Consider the following 20,846-nt stretch of genomic DNA (forward strand, 5'->3'; position numbering starts at 1 on the left):
TAGTGGCATATTCTTTATCCTCTGCAAGAATCAACTCATTGAAGTCGCAACGACTTGTTTGACTGTCGTACAAATTTTACGCTGCCCCTCGTGGCCAAGGTGGGTTCAATGCTAAAGGGCATCGCATCAAAGCTTTTGGCCTCGAGTAGGGAGTAAAGCACGCTGTACGCCAAAAGCAGCAGGCAGACACAGAGACGGCTTCTTCCCCCAGGCTGTCGTGCTGATCAACTCACACCACCCACAGATCGATTGATTGTTCATTCTACAACTTGTATTTCTATTTCGTGGCGCTTTAGTCATCAAAGTCAATTGAAGGCATGATGATGCAATTATTATTTGCATCAACATTCACCATTGGTCAGCGTTTGGTGTCAGCAGGTCAAATGATGCCAGGAAGCGGAGGGCCAAGGGTCAAGGCCCGCCCGTGTGTTGGAGAGTGACAGGAGCACACGTCTGTGTTGAAGTGCACGTCTTATTTGTGAAATGTGGAAATATCGATGCTTTTTCACCGCTCGGAGAATCAAGCAACTAACGTGAAGGACGGCCTTTGCCGTTTCCTTTTGGACAGCAGGCGTCCTCAGCCAAACGCTCCAGGGGAAAGGGATCCTTGGCGACCTTCTGCATGCATCCACATCCATCCATCCGTTCGTGCTCAGAACCCTCCCCAAGGATCCAAGGCTGGCTTCGATGACGTCCCCTCAAGACTCCTAGACAAAACATACGAGAGCTATAACCAAGCATTCAGCGTTTGAGGAAAAACACCAGGCATGCGTTGAACACTTCATTCAGGCAATATGCCCCAAAACATTTGTCATGTCAAAGTGCACATCATGAAGATAGAATCAAAACATTTCCTTTGATTTCATGTGTGCTTCTCTACCTTATTCAATCCGATGTCAGCAAATCTGTTTTTGGAGCTAGGCGCGAGCGACATTGTGGAAGCCATTTTCTTCAACGGCACCCTGGAAGACGTTTGGAACCTACCACTCGATCGTCAGACTGCAGCGAGGATCCATTTGGACCTCCTCCAAGGCCCGCATTCCTTTCTCATCGATGGGATTGGTCCAGAGGTTCAGCTGTTGGAGCTGGGAGGGGTTGGACCGGAGAGCCTTGGCCAGTGAGACGCATCCTCGCGTGCGAATCCCGCACCCCACCAGCCTGAGAAGACAAGAGGGCGGCTGACACAAGCCCAAGGTTCTCGAGGAGAGCCTTACCTGAGAACTTGCAAGGTGCACTGCGGCTTTGCCAGTCCGGCAGCGAGCGCCTCCAGCCTGTCGTCACGCAAGTCGTTTCTGCTGAGATCCAGATGGCTCAGGGTGCGGGACGAGCTTAGAACGGAGGCCAGCGCCTCGCAGCTTTTCTTGCTCAGGCCGCAGTATTTGAGCCTGAGAAGACAAGAGGGCGGCTGACACAAGCCCAAGGTTCTTGGGCCGGCTGGCCTTCTGCTGCTCGAGGAGAGCCTTACCTGAGAACTTGCAAGGTGCACTGCGGCTTTGCCAGTCCGGTGGCGAGCGCCTCCAGCCCGTCGTAGTGCAAGTTGTTCTCGCTGAGATCCAGATGACTCAGGGTGCGGGACGAGCTTAGAACGGAGGCCAGCGCCTCGCAGCTTTTCTCGCTCAGCTTGCAGCCCCTGAGCCTGAGAAGACAAGAGGGCGGCTGACACAAGCCCAAGGTTCTTGGGCCGGCTGGCCTTCTGCCGCTCGAGGAGAGCCTTACCTGAGAACTCGCAAGGTGCACTGCGGCTTTGCCAGTCCAGCGGCAAGCGCCTCCAGCCCGTCGTCGTGCAATTCGTTCCAGCTGAGATCCAGATGGCTCAGGGTGCAGGGTGAGCTTAGAACGGAGGCCAGCGCCTCGCAGCTTTTCTTGCTCAGATTGCAGCGATAGAGCCTGAGAAGACAAAAGGGCGGCTGACACAAGCCCAAGGTTCTTGGGCCGGCTGGCCTTCTGCCGTTCGAGGAGAGCCTTACCAGAGAACTTGCAAGGTGCACTGCGGCTTTGCCAGTCCGGCGGCGAGCGCCATCAGCCCGTCGTCACACAATTTGTTGAAGCTGAGATCCAGATGGCTCAGGGTGCGGGACGAGCTTAGAACGGAGGCCAGCGCCTCGCAGCTTTTCTTGCTCAGCTTGCAGCGATAGAGCCTGAGAAGACAAGAGGGCGGCTGACACAAGCCCAAGGTTCTTGGGCCAGCTGGCCTTCTGCCGCTCGAGGATAGCCTTACGTAAGAACTTGCAAGGTGCACTCCGGCTTTGCCAGTCCGGCGGCGAGCGCCTCCAGCCCGTGGTCGTACAAGTTGTTCTCGCTGAGATCCAGATGGCTCAGGGTGCGGGACGAGCTTAGAACGGAGGCCAGCGCCTCGCAGCTTTTCTTGCTCAGATTGCAGCTCTTGAGCCTGAGAAGACAAGAGGGCAGCTGACATAAGCCCAAGGTTCTTGGGCCGGCTGGCCTTCTGCCGCTCGAGGAGAGCCTTACCTGAGAACTCGCAAGGTGCACTGCGGCTTTGCCAGTCCGACGGCGAGCGCCTCCAGCCCGTCGTCGCGCAAGTTGTTCTCGCTGAGATCCAGATGACTCAGGGTGCGGGACGAGCTTAGAACGGAGGCCAGCGCCTCGCCGCTTTTCTTGCTCAGATTGCAGCAATAGAGCCTGAGAAGACAAAAGGGCGGCTGACACAAGCCCAAGGTTCTTGGGCCGGCTGGCCTTCTGCCGTTCGAGGAGAGCCTTACCAGAGAACTTGCAAGGTGCACTGCGGCTTTGCCAGTCCGACGGCGAGCGCCTCCAGCCCGTCGTCACACAAGTCGTTTCTGCTGAGATTCAGATGGCTCAGGGTGCGGGACGAGCTTAGAACGGAGGCCAGCGCCTCGCAGCTTTTCTTGCTCAGCTTGCAGCCCCTGAGCCTGAGAAGACAAGAGGGCGGCTGACACAAGCCCAAGGTTCTTGGGCCGGCTGGCCTTCTGCCGCTCGAGGAGAGCCTTACCTGAGAACTCGCAAGGTGCACTGCGGCTTTGCCAGTCCAGCGGCAAGCGCCTCCAGCCCGTCGTCGTGCAATTCGTTCCAGCTGAGATCCAGATGGCTCAGGGTGCAGGGTGAGCTTAGAACGGAGGCCAGCGCCTCGCAGCTTTTCTTGCTCAGATTGCAGCTCTTGAGCCTGAGAAGACAAGAGGGCGGCTGACATAAGCCCAAGGTTCTTGGGCCGGCTGGCCTTCTGCCGCTCGAGGAGAGCCTTACCAGAGAACTTGCAAGGTGCACTGCGGCTTTGCCAGTCCGACGGCGAGCGCCTCCAGCCCGTCGTCGCGCAAGTCGTTCCAGCCGAGATCCAGATGGCTCAGGGTGCGGGACGAGCTTAGAACGGAGGCCAGCGCCTCGCCGCTTTTCTTGCTCAGCTTGCAGCGATAGAGCCTGAGAAGACAAAAGGGCGGCTGACACAAGCCCAAGGTTCTTGGGCCGGCTGGCCTTCTGCCGTTCGAGGAGAGCCTTACCAGAGAACTTGCAAGGTGCACTGCGACTTTGCCAGTCCGGCGGCGAGCGCCTCCAGCCCGTCGTCGTACAAGTCGTTGTGGCTGAGATCCAGATGGGTCAGGGTGCGGGACGAGCTTAGAACGGAGGCCAGCGCCTCGCCGCTTTTCTTGCTCAGATTGCAGCGATAGAGCCTGAGAAGACAAAAGGGCGGCTGACACAAGCCCAAGGTTCTTGGGCCGGCTGGCCTTCTGCCGTTCGAGGAGAGCCTTACCAGAGAACTTGCAAGGTGCACTGCGGCTTTGCCAGTCCGACGGCGAGCGCCTCCAGCCCGTCGTCGCGCAAGTTGTTCTCGCTGAGATCCAGATGACTCAGGGTGCGGGACGAGCTTAGAACGGAGGCCAGCGCCTCGCCGCTTTTCTTGCTCAGATTGCAGCGATAGAGCCTGAGAAGACAAAAGGGCGGCTGACACAAGCCCAAGGTTCTTGGGCCGGCTGGCCTTCTGCCGTTCGAGGAGAGCCTTACCAGAGAACTTGCAAGGTGCACTGCGGCTTTGCCAGTCCGACGGCGAGCGCCTCCAGCCCGTCGTCGCGCAAGTCGTTCCAGCCGAGATCCAGATGGCTCAGGGTGCGGGACGAGCTTAGAACGGAGGCCAGCGCCTCGCAGCTTTTCTTGCTCAGCTTGCAGCCCCTGAGCCTGAGAAGACAAGAGGGCGGCTGACACAAGCCCAAGGTTCTTGGGCCGGCTGGCCTTCTGCCGCTCGAGGAGAGCCTTACCTGAGAACTCGCAAGGTGCACTGCGGCTTTGCCAGTCCAGCGGCAAGCGCCTCCAGCCCGTCGTCGTGCAATTCGTTCCAGCTGAGATCCAGATGGCTCAGGGTGCAGGGTGAGCTTAGAACGGAGGCCAGCGCCTCGCAGCTTTTCTTGCTCAGATTGCAGCTCTTGAGCCTGAGAAGACAAGAGGGCGGCTGACATAAGCCCAAGGTTCTTGGGCCGGCTGGCCTTCTGCCGCTCGAGGAGAGCCTTACCAGAGAACTTGCAAGGTGCACTGCGGCTTTGCCAGTCCGACGGCGAGCGCCTCCAGCCCGTCGTCACACAAGTCGTTTCTGCTGAGATCCAGATGGCTCAGGGTGCGGGACGAGCTTAGAACGGAGGCCAGCGCCTCGCAGCTTTTCTTGCTCAGATTGCAGCTCTTGAGCCTGAGAAGACAAGAGGGCAGCTGACATAAGCCCAAGGTTCTTGGGCCGGCTGGCCTTCTGCCGCTCGAGGAGAGCCTTACCTGAGAACTCGCAAGGTGCACTGCGGCTTTGCCAGTCCGGCGGCGAGCGCCTCCAGCCCGTGGTCGTGCAAGTTGTTCTCGCTGAGATCCAGATGACTCAGGGTGCGGGACGAGCTTAGAACGGAGGCCAGCGCCTCGCCGCTTTTCTTGCTCAGATTGCAGCGATAGAGCCTGAGAAGACAAAAGGGCGGCTGACACAAGCCCAAGGTTCTTGGGCCGGCTGGCCTTCTGCCGTTCGAGGAGAGCCTTACCAGAGAACTTGCAAGGTGCACTGCGGCTTTGCCAGTCCGACGGCGAGCGCCTCCAGCCCGTCGTCGCGCAAGTCGTTCCAGCCGAGATCCAGATGGCTCAGGGTGCGGGACGAGCTTAGAACGGAGGCCAGCGCCTCGCCGCTTTTCTTGCTCAGCTTGCAGCGATAGAGCCTGAGAAGACAAAAGGGCGGCTGACACAAGCCCAAGGTTCTTGGGCCGGCTGGCCTTCTGCCGTTCGAGGAGAGCCTTACCAGAGAACTTGCAAGGTGCACTGCGACTTTGCCAGTCCGGCGGCGAGCGCCTCCAGCCCGTCGTCGTGCAAGTCGTTCCAGCTGAGATCCAGATGGCTCAGGGTGCGGGACGAGCTTAGAACGGAGGCCAGCGCCTCGCAGCTTTTCTTGCTCAGCTTGCAGCCCCTGAGCCTGAGAAGACAAGAGGGTTTGGGCTGCTGACATGTGCGCGGCCGGTTCAGCGTGCTGGCTCGACGGCACCTACACGGATTTTTGGGAAGCCTTGACCACCGGCAGCAGCATCAGGAGCCCCTTCTCGGACGGAGCGTAATGCCCAAGGTCAAAGCAGCTCATGGCTTCGTCGGAAGCCCGCAAGAAGAAGACCAGGGCCGACCACATGGCCAGAGGTAGGTCCCCCGTGGACAATTCCCCCCTTTTTAGGTATTTTTGGATCTGCTCCAGCAGGGACTCGTCCTTCAGCTCGTTCAGGCAGTAGAACAAGTTGATGTTCTCCTCGGGAGAATTCCGCTCGATCCGTCGCTTGATCAAGCGGACCGTTTCTGCGTTGCTGTGTCTGTAGTTCTCGGGAACCTTCAGCAGCTCACCCAGGAGATCCTGGTTGCACTGCAAGGAGAGGCCCAGCAGGAAGCGGAGGAACAAGTCCAGGTTTCCTTCACTCTCGGAGGCTTTGCGGATGGCCGCCTCATGGACTTCAGCGAGCGGCTTCCACTTCCAAAACAACAGGTCTGTCAGCGTCCATCCAGAATCGTCCAGCACGTTCTTGTTGTCCTGGAACAGACTCATCATCACGTAGAGCGCGGCCAGATATTCCTGGACGGTCAGGTGGATGAACTGAAACATCTTGCTGCGTTGGTATTTCTTGAGCGGGGGTACCTCCTTGAAGACCACGGTGAAGATTCCCGAGTCTTTGGCGCCCTGCAGGTCATCCAAGCCGCTTTCCCGCAAGTCGCTCTCGTAGAAGATCTGTTGCTTTTTCATCAGGTGCTGAAAAGCCAGCTTGGCCAGCGCTTTGACGTACGCCGTGCTCTTCCGGCTGTCTCGCTCCTTGGACTTGTCCAGGTGATAGAGCAGGAACTCTGTGTACATCTCGGTCAGGGTTTTGGGCAGCTCCTTTCCGGCATCCCGACAGTCTTGGAGAACGGTGGCGGTGAGCCAGCAGAAGATGGGCAAGTGGCACATGATGAAAATGGTGCGGGACTTTTGGATGTGCTTGATGACGTCCTCCTCGGCGGGGAACCTCTTCCTGAAGTAGTCCAGCCTCTGGGAGTCGCTGAAGCCTTTCACCTCGGTTCTGCCGTCCACCAGGCGCGGCGGGATGTCGTGGGCCGCCTGGGGCCGCGTGGTGATCCAAACCCGGGCGCAGGGAAGCAGGTTCCCCTTGATGAGGTGCGCCAGGAGCACCTCCACGGGGTAGGCACGGGTCACGTCCGGGTCCACCTTGCGCTCGTCGCTCAGGTCCAGTTTGAGGCGGGACTCGTCCAGGCCGTCCAGCACAAACAAAATCTTGATCTCGCTGGACTGGTAGTGGCGGTTGGCCGACTCTTGCAGACTGATCAAGATGTGCTCCAGCATCTTGATGGCCTTGCTCTCCCGGACAAAGAGTCGGATGAGCTCCGCCAGCGAAAAGCTTCTGCCCTCCTCCAAGTTCAACTCGCGGAAGGCGAAGGGAAAGATGAAGTCCACGTCTGTGTTGGTTCTCCCGCTGGCCCAGTCCAGGACAAACTTGCGCACCAGGAAAGTCTTGCCGATGCCCGCGAAGCCCACGGTGAGCATCGTGCGAAGGGGCTCCTGGCTTTCGAAGATGTCGCACGGCTGGATGGACTCCTCCTCGGCCACGCCGCACATCTCCATCTGAAGGACCTCGTGCTGCTTGTCGGGGAGACCGGCGACGCCGCGGCTAATGTTGAGCTCGGTGTAGATGTTCTCCAGAGGCTCCTGCCGGCTGTACCCCGTGTTGCCCTCGGGAACCTTGAGGTAGCTCTTCCGCAGGTTCTCTTGCAGCTCCCGCTTGAATTTGCCGATCAGCTCGTAATCCACTGAGGAGATAGTACCTGAGGGCGCAGAAGGAGATCCCGTGTCGTTAGGCCTGGCCGCAAGCGTGCCGCAGCCATGCTGCCGCCGCCACCGCTCAAGGAGACAAGTGAAGGAGGCCAGAGCTGTTGCCATCATTTGTATCACCTGAGAGTTTTCAGGTAAGCCCCCCCCCTCCACCAGAAGCCACGTTCACCTTACCTGTGATTTGCGCCAGGTCGTTGCGCAGCTTCTGGGCCAGGTTGTAGTTGTTGATCTTCTCCAGAATCTGGATGGTCTTCTCCCCCGCGTTCTTGCCGTGCGTGTTGGTCAGCTGTTCGGCGATGTCCATCCGGTCTGCGTTTTCTTTGACGCGCTTGGGCAGGTCCGTATAAAACTTGAACTTCTTGAAGTCCTCCTGCCCCAGGTCTTCCAGCGTTTTCAACAGCAGATCCTTGATGTTCATATCCAGAGCCATCTTTCCCGCATCAACCTGAACGCAAAGGGATGACTTTAAGCAGTCGGAAAATAGCCTTGAGCTGACAAGACCACGCTCCCCCAGCCCTCCTCCCGTGCGAGTCCAGCAGCCGCGGCAGCCGTGGCGGCAGCACAGCGCAGATCCCGCCCTCCCAAGATTACTTTACTTGAACGACTTATCTTTTTCGCGCAGCAACTCGTAGGAGGTCAGGCTGATTTCTATCTATCACGCCGACTGAGAGCCCATACCGAGTCTTCATGGCGTGCCCTCGAAGTTAAACTTACTTTTGGTTTTGTTTTGCAACGTCATATAATTACCATCAGGGCCATTTTTTTGCTATGGGTAATATGGCTGCAATCCGCGTGGGGGCGCACGAGCGCTCTCAAGAAAACAAAACAAAACAAAAAAACATCGCCAGTTTTCTTGCTCATTCAGTCAGTTCGTTCCGTGACGGGTGCCGTGACACATAAACGCGGCAAGGCGTCCGTCCCTCCCCTGTCTTGCCCGCGCAATTCGAGTTTCCGTGCGACCGTACGAGATCCTTTGCAAACGAACCGTTTGGAAAAAGGAAACGTTCCCCGGTGTGGGAACATTTTGAGCTCATTTCCCCTAATAAGGAAAGTGTTCTTTTGTATGGTGCCTGTAGCGATCTCCCTGTGCGTGATGTACTTCATGTACCGTTGTCACAGGTCATCAGCCAGCCAAACTCATGTGTCGAACACTTGAGCCAGGATTCAGAGCGTCTTGCTCCCTTCCTTTCGTTCGATTCAGTGTTAAACACAACGAGTGAAACACACTTAGTTTCTTCTATAAGTTTTCTTCTTATCTTATAAACAATCATAAAGTTATCCACTAAAACAATGATAACTTACAGCCGTTGATTCCGTGAGCATGAGAGGAGAAAGTTTCGCTGAGATGACGCCTGCAACGCCGACGCCCGTCAAGTCGCTTCAACAAAAACACGCGCAGCTTCCGGTGCATTTCAAAAGACATTTCCGGTTTGCTTCCGAACGACAAATAACCATCGTGTATGCAGCTTTACATAGAAAACATTTCCTACATCATGAAAACAATTCTGAGGGCACAACAGTGCCCTATTTCATCGTAGTTCGCATTTACGTCTTGCATTCTTGAATTTCAAGGTGTCCCTGATGGTTAAGTCAAAGTCAAAGTCAGCTTTATTGTCAATTTCTCCACATGCCAAAGACACACAAAGAAACCGACCGACATTTCGTTCCCTGCTATCCCACGGTGACAAGATGACCTCAGTAAAACTGAGGTCAACAGAGGGAGTGCAGGAAATGGGGTCAAAATACAAAAAGTCCTGCCTCGCTACAAAAACAGATATGCTCAAACCTCATTGAATAAAGTACATAAGCAGACAAGTATATTCACATATTAAATAAATAATTAATTTAATTAATAATAATTATCATGGAGATAAAACCAGCAGGTGCCAGAAGGAGCCACCCAAAGACTCGGCCAAAGATGATCGCCAAGGCCGAAAGACGGGAGGGAGGGAAGACAACAGCCCCCACACACACCGAATCGCCCATAACCAGCAGCCTCTCCCATGGCGAACTTGCCCCACCCCAAAGACTCATCAATCACCCATCAAACTCGGCCCACACTGGCATGTGCAGCTGATATAAGCTAACCAGAGAACCTTGGACGTTGCCTTTTCCGAATGGAGACTTTCCGCTCTTGAAGGGCCCAGCGCTGTATTGTACTTTCCTGAAAACAGAGCTGTCTGAACAAGAATTGTGAATGAACTCAACCAACCTGTGTAAGTCTAATTTCTGCTTCAGTGTCTTAGCATTTTCCTAAATCTGAAGAAATCAAACGAGCACGCAGTGAGTAAATTGGATGACAGGTGATTGGCGATGGCTTTTGCCGTGAGGCGCAGATAACGCGCTCCCTAAATTGTGGACAGAATCCAGCAGCATCCCCTGATCTTAAGCTCCCAAAAGGGCAAGGAAAAACTCCAAAAAAACCCTGCCAGGGGAAAATGAGAAACCTTGAGAGGGGACCACAGATGGAAGGATCCCCCTTTCAGGATCACCAGGTTGTAATGGATGCAGAGAGGGCACAAGTAATACATCATATGAAAATCAATGAAAAAAAAATGGATGTCGGAGGTGCCCTCGATTGTCCTGGCAGTGTCTTCAAGGAGGTTGAGCTGCAGTTTCTTCATCCTGAATTGGTCCCCGAGAATCCAGCTAGCCGCTATCAGTTTTTGAGCCACCTAACAGCCGGGGAGGGGGTGGGCAGAGAGAACAAAACAAACTGCGGCCAAATCGGCCACTACAAGTTAGTTAAAAGGCCATCTCATAGAGATGTGTCTTTAAACGTGTCTTCAATGTTTCCACTGAGGTAGTAGTTCTAATATCCATCGGTAGGGCATTCCAAAGCTCTGGAGCCCGAATAGAGAATGCTCTAGACCCTGCAGACATTTTCTTGGCCCTCGGTGTAACTAAAAGACTAGCGTTTTGCGAACGAAGGTTACGAGACGGAACATAAGGAACGACTAGGTCGACGAGATATGAAGGCGCGAAGCCGTGCCGTGATTTATAGGTTAGTAGAAGAACCTTGAAGTCACATCTTAAATGGACCGGGAGCCAATGTAAATTGGCTAATATTGGGGTAATGTGATCAACTGTTCTTGGCCGTGAGAGCAGCCTCGCAGCAGCATTTTGTACGAACTGTACACTTTTGATGAGGGACTTAAGAAGACCAGAGAATAATACATTACAGTAGTCCAGGCGCGACGTGACGAACGCATGTATAATAGTTTCCGCATCCCCGGTCGAGAGGATCGGACGAATTGTAGCAATATTACGAAGGTGAAAAAACGCAATTCTGGTTATATTCTTAATGTGCTTTTGAAAGGAGAGCGTTTGGTCAAATATTACCCCGAGATGAGGTACAGTATCGCTCAGAGTGATAGTACGGTTATCTATAGTTATAGCGGTTTCCTTAAATAAGTGTTGATAACGAGTAGGACCAATCATCCGCATCTCAGTTTTATCCGGGTTAAGACGAAGGAAGTTGAGAGACATCCATTGCTTGATCTCCGCAAGGCACGCCTCGAGATTACAACCGTCCCGCGGATCTGTCATCGATAACGGCACATATAATTGGGTGTCATCCGCGTAGCATTGAAAACTAATATTATATTTACGTATTATGTCCCCATGCGGAATCCTATGAATATGAAATGAAATCGGTCCGAGTACCGATCCCTGCGGGACACCACAGGTAACATTATAGAGCTCAGAGGACGTATTGCCATGGACCACTCGGTGCGTCCAGTCTGATAGATAGGAATAGAACCAGCCGAGTGCTGACCCTGAGATACCAACACAACTTTTAAGACGCCCTAATAAAATATCGAAGGCAGCACTAAGATCGAGTAGTAACAACACAGACAAAGTGTTTGAATCCATAGCTATGAGGAGATCATGAGTCACTTCAGCAAGTGCTGTCTCTGTGGAATGATTAGCTCTACAACCAGACTGAAAAGAGTCATATCGATGATTGGCGACCGTGTAATCAATAAGCTGCTGCGCTACTACTTTTTCGAGAAGTTTTGCTAGGAATGGGAGGTTTGAAACTGGCCTATAATGACTGACACAGTCCGGGTCAAGATTTGCTCGCTTAATTAAGTAACGGTTTAATGATAGCCGTTTTAAAGGCTGTTGGCACTATCCCAGAGGAGACAGACAGACATTGATTATATTTAAGACGGACGGTCCTAAAATTGGAAATAATTCTTGAAGTAGTTTGGCTGGAAGCGGGTCGAGTAAACATGTTGTTTGTTTAGCCGCGCTAACCATTTAAAAACAAGTCAATTGAAGGCATGATGATGATGCTATCATTATTATTTGCAACAACATTCATCATTGGTCGGCGTTTGGTGTCAGCAGGTCAAATGATGCCAGGAAGTGGAGGGTCAAGGGTCAAGGCCCGCCCGTGTGTTGGAGAGTGACAGGAGCACACGTCTGTGTTGAAGTTCACGTCTTATTTGTGAAATGTGGAAATATCGATGCTTTTTCACCGCTCGGAGAATCAAGCAACTAACGTGAAGGACGGCCTTTGCCGTTTCCTTTTGGACAGCAGGCGTCCTCAGCCAAACGCTCCAGGGGAAGGGGATCCTTGGCGACCTTCTGCATGCATCCACATCCATCCATCCATCCATCTGTGCTCAGAATTCTTCCCAAGGTTCCAAGGCTGGCGTCGATTACATCCAATCAGGCATCCTCGACAAAACATACGAGAGCTATAACCAAGCATTCAGCATTTGAGGAAAAACACCAGGCATGCGTTGAACACTTCATTCAGGCAATATGCCCCAAAACATTTGTCAGGTCAAAGTGCACATCATGAAGTTAGAATCAAAACAGTTCCTTTGATTGATTTCATGTGTGCTTCTCGACTTTATTCAATCCGATGTCAGCAAATCTGTTTTTGGAGCTAGGCGCGAGCGACTTTTTGGAAGCCATTTTCTTCAACGGCACCCTGGCAGACGTTTGGAACCTACCAATCGATCTTCAGACTGCAGCGAGAATCCTTTTGGACCTCCGCCAAGGCCCGCTTTCCTTCCTCTCCGATGCCATTGCCTCCCAGGTCCAGCTCTTGGAGGTGGGAGGGGTTGGACCGGAGAGCCTTGGCCAGCGAGACGCATCCTCGCGTGCCAATCCTGCACCTCACCAGCCTGAGATGACAAGAGGGCGACCGACTCAAGCCCAAGGTTCTTGGGCCGGCTCGAAGAGAGCCTTACCTGAGAACTTGCAAGGTGCACTGCGGCTTTGCCAGTACGGCAGCGAGCGCCTCCAGCCCGTCGTCGTGCAAGTTGTTACAGCTGAGATCCAGATGGCTCAGGGTGCGGGACGAGCTCAGAACGGAGGCCAGCGCCTCACAGCTTTTCTTGCTCAGCTTGCAGCGATAGAGCCTGAGAAGACAAGAGGGCGGCTGACACAAGCCCAAGGTTCTTGGGCCAGCTGGCCTTCTGCCGCTCGAGGATAGCCTTACGTAAGAACTTGCAAGGTGCACTCCGGCTTTGCCAGTCCGGCGGCGAGCGCCTCCAGCCCGTGGTCGTACAAGTTGTTCTCGCTGAGATCCAGATGGCTCAGGGTGCGGGACGAGCTTAGAACGGAGGCCAGCGCCTCGCAGCTTTTCTTGCTCAGCTTGCAGCTCTCGAGCCTGAGAAGACAAGAGGGTTTGGGCTGCTGACATGTGCGCGGCCGGTTCAGCGTGCTGGCTCGACAGCACCTACACTGATTTTTGAGAAGCCTTGACCACCGGCAGCAGCATCAGGAGCCCCTTCTCGGACGGAGCGTAATGCCCAAGGTCAAAGCAGCTCATGGCTTCGTCGGAAGCCCGCAAGAAGAAGACCAGGGCCGACCACATGGCCAGAGGTAGGTCCCCCGTGGACAATTCCCCCCTTTTTAGGTATTTTTGGATCTGCTCCAGCAGGGACTCGTCCTTCAGCTCGTTCAGGCAGTAGAACAAGTTGATGTTCTCCTCGGGAGAATTCCGCTCGATCCGTCGCTTGATCAAGCGGACCGTTTCTGCGTTGCTGTGTCTGTAGTTCTCGGGAACCTTCAGCAGCTCACCCAGGAGATCCTGGTTGCACTGCAAGGAGAGGCCCAGCAGGAAGCGGAGGAACAAGTCCAGGTTTCCCTCACTCTCTGAGGCTTTGCGGATGGCCGCCTTGTGTACCTGCCAAGTGAGCGGTTTCCGCTTCCAAAGCAACAGGAGGCGTTTCAGCGTCCACCCAGAATCGTCCAGGACGTTCTTGTTGTCCTGGAACAGGCTCATCATCACGTAGAGAGCGGCCAGATATTCCTGGACGGTCAGGTGGATGAACTGAAACATCTTGCGTTGGTATTTCTTGAGCGGGGGTACCTCCTTGAAGACCACGGTGAAGACTCCCGAGTCTTTGGCGCCCTGCGGGTTATCCAAGCCGCTTTCCCGCAAGTCGCTCTCGTAGAAGATCTGTTGCTTTTTCATCAAGTGCTGAAAAGCCAGCTTGGCCAGCGCTTTGACGTACGCCGTGCTCTTCCGGCTGTCTCGCTCCTTGGACTTGTCCAGGTGATAGAGCAGGAACTCTGTGTACATCTCGGTCAGGGTTTTGGGCAGCTCCTTTCCGGCATCCCGACAGTCTTGGAGAACGGTGGCGGTGAGCCAGCAGAAGATGGGCAAGTGGCACATGATGAAAACGGTGCGGGACTTTTGGATGTGCTTGATGACGTCCTCCTCGGCGGGGAACCTCTTCCTGAAGTAGTCCAGCCTCTGGGAGTCGCTGAAGCCTTTCACCTCGGTTCTGCCGTCCACCAGGCGCGGCGGGATGTCGTGGGCCGCCTGGGGCCGCGTGGTGATCCAAACCCGGGCGCAGGGAAGCAGGTTCCCTTTGATGAGGTGCGCCAGGAGCACCTCCACGGGGTAGGCTCGGGTCACGTCCGGGTCCACCTTGCGCTCGTCGCTCAGGTCCAGTTTGAGGCGGGACTCGTCCAGGCCGTCCAGCACAAACAAAATCTTGATCTCGCTGGACTGGTAGTGGCGGTTGGCCGACTCTTGCAGACTGACCAAGATGTGGTCCAGCATCTTGATGGCCTTGCTCTCCCAGACAAAGAGTCGGATGAGCTCCGCCAGCGAAAAGCTTCTGCCCTCCTCCAAGTTCAACTCGCGGAAGGCGAAGGGAAAGATGAAGTCCACGTCTGTGTTGGTTCTCCCGCTGGCCCAGTCCAGGACAAACTTGCGCACCAGGAAAGTCTTCCCGATGCCCGCGAAGCCCACGGTGAGCATCGTGCGAAGGGGCTCCTGGCTTTCGAAGATGTCGCACGGCTGGATGGACTCCTCCTCGGCCACGCCGCACATCTCCATCTGAAGGACCTCGTGCTGCTTGTCGGGGAGACCGGCGACGCCGCGGCTAATGTTGAGCTCGGTGTAGATGTTCTCCAGAGGCTCCTGCCGGCTGTACCCCGTGTTGCCCTCGGGAACCTTGAGGTAGCTCTTCCGCAGGTTCTCTTGCAGCTCCCGCTTGAATTTGCCGATCAGCTCGTAATCCACTGAGGAGATAGTACCTGAGGGCGCAGAAGGAGATCCCGTGTCGTTAGGCCTGGCCGCAAGCGTGCCGCAGCCATGCTGCCGCCGCCACCGCTCAAGGAGACAAGTGAAGGAGGCCAGAGCTGTTGCCATCATTTGTATCACCTGAGAGTTTTCAGGTAAGCCCCCCCCCCTCCACCAGAAGCCACGTTCACCTTACCTGTGATTTGCGCCAGGTCGTTGCGCAGCTTCTGGGCCAGGTTGTAGTTGTTGATCTTCTCCAGAATCTGGATGGTCTTCTCCCCCGCGTTCTTGCCGTGCCTGTTCATCAGCCGTGCAGTGATGTCAGTCCGGTCTGCGTTTTCTTTGACGCTCTCGGGCAGGTCCGTATAAAACTTGAACTTCTTGAAGTCCTCCCGCCCCAGGTCTTCCAGCGTTTTCAACAGCAGGTCCTTGATGTTCATATCCAGAGCCATCTTTCCCGCATCAACCTGAACGCAAAGGGATGACTTTAAGCAGTCGGAAAATAGCCTTGAGCTGACAAGACCACGCTCCCCCAGCCCTCCTCCCGTGCGAGTCCAGCAGCTGCAGCAGCCGCGGCAGCCGCGGCAGCCGCGGCGGCGGCAGCGCAGCGCACATCCCGCCCTCCCAAGATCTCGTGGACGTCGACGAGCTGAGGGCACGCCAAAATGGATCTTGCGTTTGATCAATTGGAAAGAGTCTTTGCGGTGCAATTATCCTAAGCTGGTTGGTTGGCAAAGGAGACAAGAGTTTACTGGGAGCTTCGCTTCCTTTTACATCACAGCCATACCGTAGAACTGGTCGAACAGGTGAGGGGAGGGGCGACGCCAAAAGGAACCATGGTAACAGACATAGTAAAGCAACCCGGGACGAGTCCTGACACCACGGGATTCGCAGGCGTGCGTGCTGGAGCCCAGCAGTCATCGGGCAGCAGGCGGGGGAATAAGTAAGTCAATTCATAATTAAATACGAACAAATAAAGACACAAACGCCAAAAAAACTCACAAATGTCAGTGCACATAAGTTTTTGTCATTGTACACCTGTTTTGTTCGGCCGATAAATGCTACTGCTATCCAGACACCATGTCGTTTGTGTCATCATACACTCATGAACAAAAAACAGGTCTATCTAGTCACCCTAGTAGGTTTACAACACAAACACATCAAATACAAAAGTCAACCATCCGTCCATCCATCCATCCATACATACCACTTTGGCCTGCAAGTGATCAAACGGGGTACTTAAGTTTTTCGCGCGGTAACTCGTACGAGGTCAGTCTGATTTCTATCTATCGCGCCGATTGACATCCCATACCGATTCTTCAGGGCGTGCCCTCGAAGTTAAACTTACTTTTGCTTTCGTCTTGCAACGTCATGTAATTAATTACCAACAGGGCCGGTTTTTTGCTATGGGTAATACGGGCGCAATCCGCGTGGGGGCGCACGAGCGCGCTCAAGAAAAACAAATTGCCAGTTTTCTAGCTCAGTCAGTTCCATCTCAAATCTCAAATCGTGTTGACGTAGGTTAGGGAAAAGATGTGGCAAGGCGCATACAGACACGCTCACTTACGAGCTGCTTTGGAATCGTCAAGCCACATTGCAATGCCTGAAGTCAACCGCTAAGTGGCGCTAGCAGACAAGTAAGGCGGGCGGTTGCCGTGGCGCAGCGCTGCGCCATTCACACCCTCGGAAGGGTGCAAGATGTTCTGAAGGAAAAAGCTGCATGAATCAAGTCATAGGGGGAAGTGTTTGGAATACCGCAGCATAAAGAGCACTTAAAAGCCTTTAATTTTCTCAACAACCGAAGGTGCGCCGAGGGAGCAAAAACGTCACACCCGGATCTTGGAAAGCGGTGCCACGTGACAAGCAGCCTCAACCCAGACCTCAACCCAGCCGCAGTTTCATCGGAAGAGCAAGCATGTTTCCTGCATGGGCCTGTTTAACCCGGGCTATTCCAGTAAACACAACTCAGGTGTACGCTCGAACTCAACGACCAACTAGTTTAGTGCAAAGACAGATGTGAAAGGAAGCATTTTTTTTCCCTCGCGAAGGTAAATGAGAAGTTTCGTATGGGTCAATTGGACCCATAAAATATGAGACAGGTCAAAAGGGGCAAGAAACAATATTGAAGTGGCTGTAGGCGCTCCATTTGAGCAAAATCAGTGCTTTGTCGCCATCTTGTGCCCTCTATCTTACTTGACCTGACACAATTTCATCTTTTGATGGTGTAATACCACCATCTGTGAACATCTGTGAACGTGTTTCTTTGTGAGCACGGGATGGCCACAGACACCATGAGGCATGGCCACAGACACCATGAGCACAGACACCATGAGGCATGGCCACGTGGAGGTGTCAAAGGTCACATTCAAGAGTACCGCAACACGTGTGGAATGGTTGCATTTGGGCTTGTGGTTTGCGCTTCTGATTTATGCTTCTGAGGTTTGGGTTAGGGCCCCAATCGGGTTTACTGAAGACTTCAAATTAATTGTGAAATTAAGTGTGGACGGTTAAGTCTAGCGTCTAGAATATTAATGGGTATCTTTGTGGATCAGCGCTAAATGAAGTCACGAAGTGTGACCAGTCCAGTCCCAGCACTTTGTCCACTAGATGGCAGCACGGGCGACAAGAATGGGGCCTTGCAACTTCAGCAGAGAAACTCCTTTAGCATTGTGTCCAACTTATTGCGATAGCTTGGTAGATAGAATAGATAGAAGAGAGATGAAATCGATTGCTTGTGCGTGCGTGTTGAATGGGAAGGAGGTGTCACGGTTACGTACTTGCCGCTTTCAGGGGTTGGGGGGAGGGGGGTTCGCGGGGGCGTGGAATCACTGCAGTGCACCAGTCATCTAGCGGTGGAGGATGCGCAACCCTGATCCGCAGAAAACATCAAATGAAATAAAAAATAAATAAAAAGTCTGCGCGCGCGCGTGTGTGTGTGTGTGGGGGGGTGGGGGGGGGGGTAGTTTCTATACTGTAGATGTGTTGGTGGATTTAAAGTTGAACAGGCTTTTGATAGGTGAAAAAGCTGCGAGAAACCCAAAGTTCCGTTTGACGCAGCATCACGGATGTCGCTTCTGCATATCGACCCAAATACGCACACAGCGGCCGTGGTTCTTCTGCGATGCAAAAGCGAGTAGGGGGCCCTTGTGTGTCTCGCCTCCTCCGTCAGCATCTCGCAGCTTCCACCAATCGTGGCGACGAGCGGACCTCCATCCGCACGCCCTTCCCGCCCCGCCTATAAATAGAGCGGGTGGCCGACCGGCGAGCCTCGGTCGCCAGAATCGCTCAGGGTTGCAGCAGAACCCCCCCCTCCCCCCGCTCCCCCATTACTCCTCCTCCACCTTCTCCTCATCCATCGTGTCTTCTCTTCATTTTTGGTTTTCGAAAGGAAAGGCTGCTGCGTGGACGGCGGGGGGGGGCGGGGGGGGGATCTACGCGCGGCCACTTGCATGTATTGTTCGTCTCCCAAAATGGTTTGCGAGACTAAAATAGTGGCGGACGAACACGATGCTATACCCGGGAGCAAGAAGGAGCCCATGATGTGGAGCACCGCCCCGTCCTCGTCCTCGTCGTCGTCCTCGTCCGGCGAGGCCAAGGACGCCAAGCGGGACGCGGTGTTCATCCGCGAATTCGAGCGCGGCGACCAGGAAGAGGTGCGGCGCATCTTTTACGAGGGCATCATGGAGAGGATACCCAACACGACGTTTCGCGGGCTCGCCCAGCAACCTCAAAGTCAGCTTTTCTACGCGCTTCTCACAGGTATGTACGCCAAGCCCTCGATCCCGTTCGCCTTGTACGCATGCGCGCTATTCCAAGCCGAATAATTCCACAGGTGTTTGTTTGACGCACCGAGTGAAATGTGCTGCAACCAACACCGGTAACAAAGGGCACGGGGGTCCGCATTGCACATGCGCGGTAGCTAACCCGCGGGCAGGCCTGCAGTTGACGAGACCCTCGCCTGAGCAAATTGGGAAACCCCAGAAAAATCAGCCCACGACGCCTTTCTCCCAAAGGAAAGCTTGCTCGTTGTTCTTTGAGCCCCCAAGCATCAAATCTGCGCGCTTACTCCGTTTCATAGGCATCTTACGCAGGTTCAACAAAGGAGTCCAACACTGCCATCTACTGAGTATTTCATCAGCACTGGTGTTGTGGAAGAATGCGCAAACGGAAAAAACATGGGTATATACAGTGGTTGTCGTTTCTGACATTGTTTGTTTCCAACATTACGGCGCTCATCGTTCGAGGGTTACCCGAAAGATGGAACGGGTTGGACGCATGGCCTACGCCACGCTGATTCCAGCCCTCGCATGACCCTTTTGTTAAACGAGAGGATCGTCCAAAGTGCTATGTTGACGAGTCGAGGGGGAACGTGCCGTAAAAAAGAAAAAAAAGAGGACTGACCTGGGTTAGGCCACGTGTCAAAAGCCGGCAGGGACCCGAGAGGTCGTTTCCCACGCTGGTTTGCATCACAGGCCGTTGGTTCGCCATTCCCTCAAAGATGGTTCGGAGGCAGCCCAGGTGAAAGTTGGGAAAGGAAAAGAGGCCAGAGCAAAATTGTCAGAAGAGGTTGCACGCATGCATGGACACAGTCGTCATTTCACTTGCAATTAGTAATTGTGCAAGCGCCGGAGATGGCGCTCCGTGTTCTCCTGTGACGCCTTTCCGTTGCTCTCCTCCCAGTCGTGTGCTTTTTGCTGACCAAATCCTTGGCGCTGACCTGCTGCGCGCCGCTGGCGCTCATGGCTGCTCGCTATTACTACAGCGGCAAAGTCATCCACAGTTACCTGGACCACGCCTTGCGCACGGACATGGCTGACATCGAGGCTTACTACATGAAGCCTGCAGGTAAGGCTGGTGGTGGTAGAATAGAGGGGACAACACATTGATGTTTGTGTGCGCGTGTGTGTGCGTGTGTGTGTGTGTGTGTGGCCAATACACTGCCCCTCCTCCCAGCATTTTTCCTTTTCCTTCCCCCATCTTGCCTCCACTTGAAAGCCTGAAGGGAGGAGGTGTGTGTGTGTGTGTGGGGGGGGGGGTCAGCATCACCATCAGGAAGGAGGACAGGCTGCCTGGATCAGTATTCAGGCATCAGCGCTCTTGCACAATGCGGCAAGGAGGGAACTCCGTTTTGAGCGTGAGGCTGGTTTCACTTTGGGACTTTATTGGGGCGAAAAATGACGGGCCAAAAAAGTGACATTGGTCGCCGTCCTAATGACTACACTGGGCCGGCTGACCGTTGCCAAGTATGCCAGCGGCACTTTTGGGGAAGAGGACAAGGCATCCTAAGCTTGAGGAGCCGCCGCCCTGGCTTTGTCGTCGTCTTTCTCCATGCCGTGGGAGCGCAGTGAAGCCATAAGTAGCAATGGATATTTGTCAATCAAATGCGCGCCGCAAATAGTTCTCGTCACTCGGGAGGGTGCACTGCAGGTGCCGATGATAGGATGAGCTCGAGCGCGTCTTAGGGCCCCCGGGGCGGGGCGACCGGGCGGGCAGGCGGGCGGGCGGGCGGGCGGGCGGGCGACCGGGCAGGGAGTGCTGGAGGAACGGCTCAATGTGATTATGCTAGCGGCGGCTGTATCCGATTCGCCGGCGACTCGCGTGATCGCCGTTTGAAATCTGAAGAAAAACAAGATGGAAAGAGAATGAGAAGGTGCTGTGCAAGTAGACTGGGAACAGGCGGGCAGGCTAGTGGGCGGGCCACCAGAGACGCCCTTTGACCAGAGAAGCCCCGAGGGAAAGCGGGTGCGCTACGATGCGGAACGGACAGACAGACAGACAGACAGACAGACAGACAGACAGACAGACAGAGGGATGCGCTCGTCTCTTCTCCTCACTCTCCGCCCTCTGATTTAGTTCTTGCTGGGAGATCATCAGTATTCACATGCTCCCCTCCCCCTCTTCTCCATCCTCACAAGGTCCCCTCCCTCCCTTGCGCAGCCATAATGGAGTCTTTGGAGACGCCGCCACAAGCTCCCATTTGTCTCCTGACAGGAGACACGGACGCAAAATGGCAAAACCTGGAACAAAGGGACAAAAAAGGGGCAAAAGAGAGGAAAA

At 54.4% G+C, this 20,846-nt stretch overlaps 4 protein-coding genes across 8 annotated transcripts in view; 1 reads left to right on the top strand and 3 right to left on the bottom strand.

Moving 5' to 3' along the window:
• Positions 1 to 20,381, bottom strand: LOC148403096 (NACHT, LRR and PYD domains-containing protein 3-like). 4 transcript variants are annotated; one of them, XM_088393748.1, is made up of 7 exons: positions 19,191 to 20,380; positions 14,986 to 15,256; positions 12,994 to 14,803; positions 12,750 to 12,920; positions 12,499 to 12,669; positions 12,259 to 12,432; positions 1 to 707 (listed from the first exon to the last, which is right to left on the bottom strand). In XM_088393748.1, exons 1-7 carry the CDS (start codon positions 19,275 to 19,277, stop codon positions 653 to 655), a joined length of 2,739 nt encoding a protein of 912 aa, XP_088249874.1. In that variant the 5' UTR covers positions 19,278 to 20,380; the 3' UTR covers positions 1 to 652. The 4 variants fall into 4 exon arrangements, with proteins under 4 accessions (XP_088249874.1, XP_088250036.1, XP_088250124.1 ...); XM_088393910.1 differs by lacking the exon at positions 19,191 to 20,380 and adding an exon at positions 15,997 to 16,138; XM_088393998.1 differs by lacking the exon at positions 19,191 to 20,380 and adding an exon at positions 15,792 to 15,876.
• LOC148403097 (NACHT, LRR and PYD domains-containing protein 3-like) lies at positions 981 to 8,748 on the bottom strand. 2 transcript variants are annotated; one of them, XM_088392922.1, is made up of 19 exons: positions 8,591 to 8,748; positions 7,463 to 7,733; positions 5,475 to 7,281; positions 5,231 to 5,401; positions 4,478 to 4,648; positions 4,227 to 4,397; positions 3,976 to 4,146; positions 3,725 to 3,895; positions 3,474 to 3,644; positions 3,223 to 3,393; positions 2,972 to 3,142; positions 2,721 to 2,891; positions 2,470 to 2,640; positions 2,219 to 2,389; positions 1,968 to 2,138; positions 1,717 to 1,887; positions 1,466 to 1,636; positions 1,215 to 1,385; positions 981 to 1,158 (listed from the first exon to the last, which is right to left on the bottom strand). In XM_088392922.1, the coding sequence occupies exons 1-19, from the start codon at positions 8,609 to 8,611 to the stop codon at positions 981 to 983; spliced, it is 4,842 nt and encodes a 1,613-aa protein (XP_088249048.1). In that variant the 5' UTR covers positions 8,612 to 8,748. The 2 variants fall into 2 exon arrangements, with proteins under 2 accessions (XP_088249048.1, XP_088249130.1); XM_088393004.1 differs by lacking the exons at positions 3,223 to 3,393; positions 3,474 to 3,644; positions 3,725 to 3,895; positions 3,976 to 4,146 and adding exons at positions 4,729 to 4,899; positions 4,980 to 5,150 and having other exon boundaries at positions 8,591 to 8,747.
• The window catches only part of aspnat (aspartate N-acetyltransferase), a 7,061-nt gene continuing 4,250 nt past the window's right edge, over positions 18,036 to 20,846 (top strand). The window contains exons 1-2 of the mRNA XM_088395475.1: positions 18,036 to 18,548; positions 19,470 to 19,634. Of these exons, the coding sequence (XP_088251601.1) occupies positions 18,239 to 18,548; positions 19,470 to 19,634 (475 nt within the window). The 5' untranslated portion in view covers positions 18,036 to 18,238. The remainder of the gene's footprint in view (positions 18,549 to 19,469; positions 19,635 to 20,846) is intronic.
• The window catches only part of poln (polymerase (DNA directed) nu), a 27,805-nt gene continuing 27,374 nt past the window's right edge, over positions 20,416 to 20,846 (bottom strand). The window contains exon 29 of the mRNA XM_088393195.1: positions 20,416 to 20,806. The gene's annotated coding sequence lies outside the window, so the exon portion shown is untranslated. The remainder of the gene's footprint in view (positions 20,807 to 20,846) is intronic.

The sequence above is a fragment of the Syngnathus floridae genome, chromosome 1, assembly GCF_059516105.1.
Source record: "Syngnathus floridae isolate MCC-2025c chromosome 1, RoL_Sflo_1.0, whole genome shotgun sequence".
NCBI classification, from domain to species: Eukaryota; Metazoa; Chordata; class Actinopteri; order Syngnathiformes; family Syngnathidae; genus Syngnathus; species Syngnathus floridae.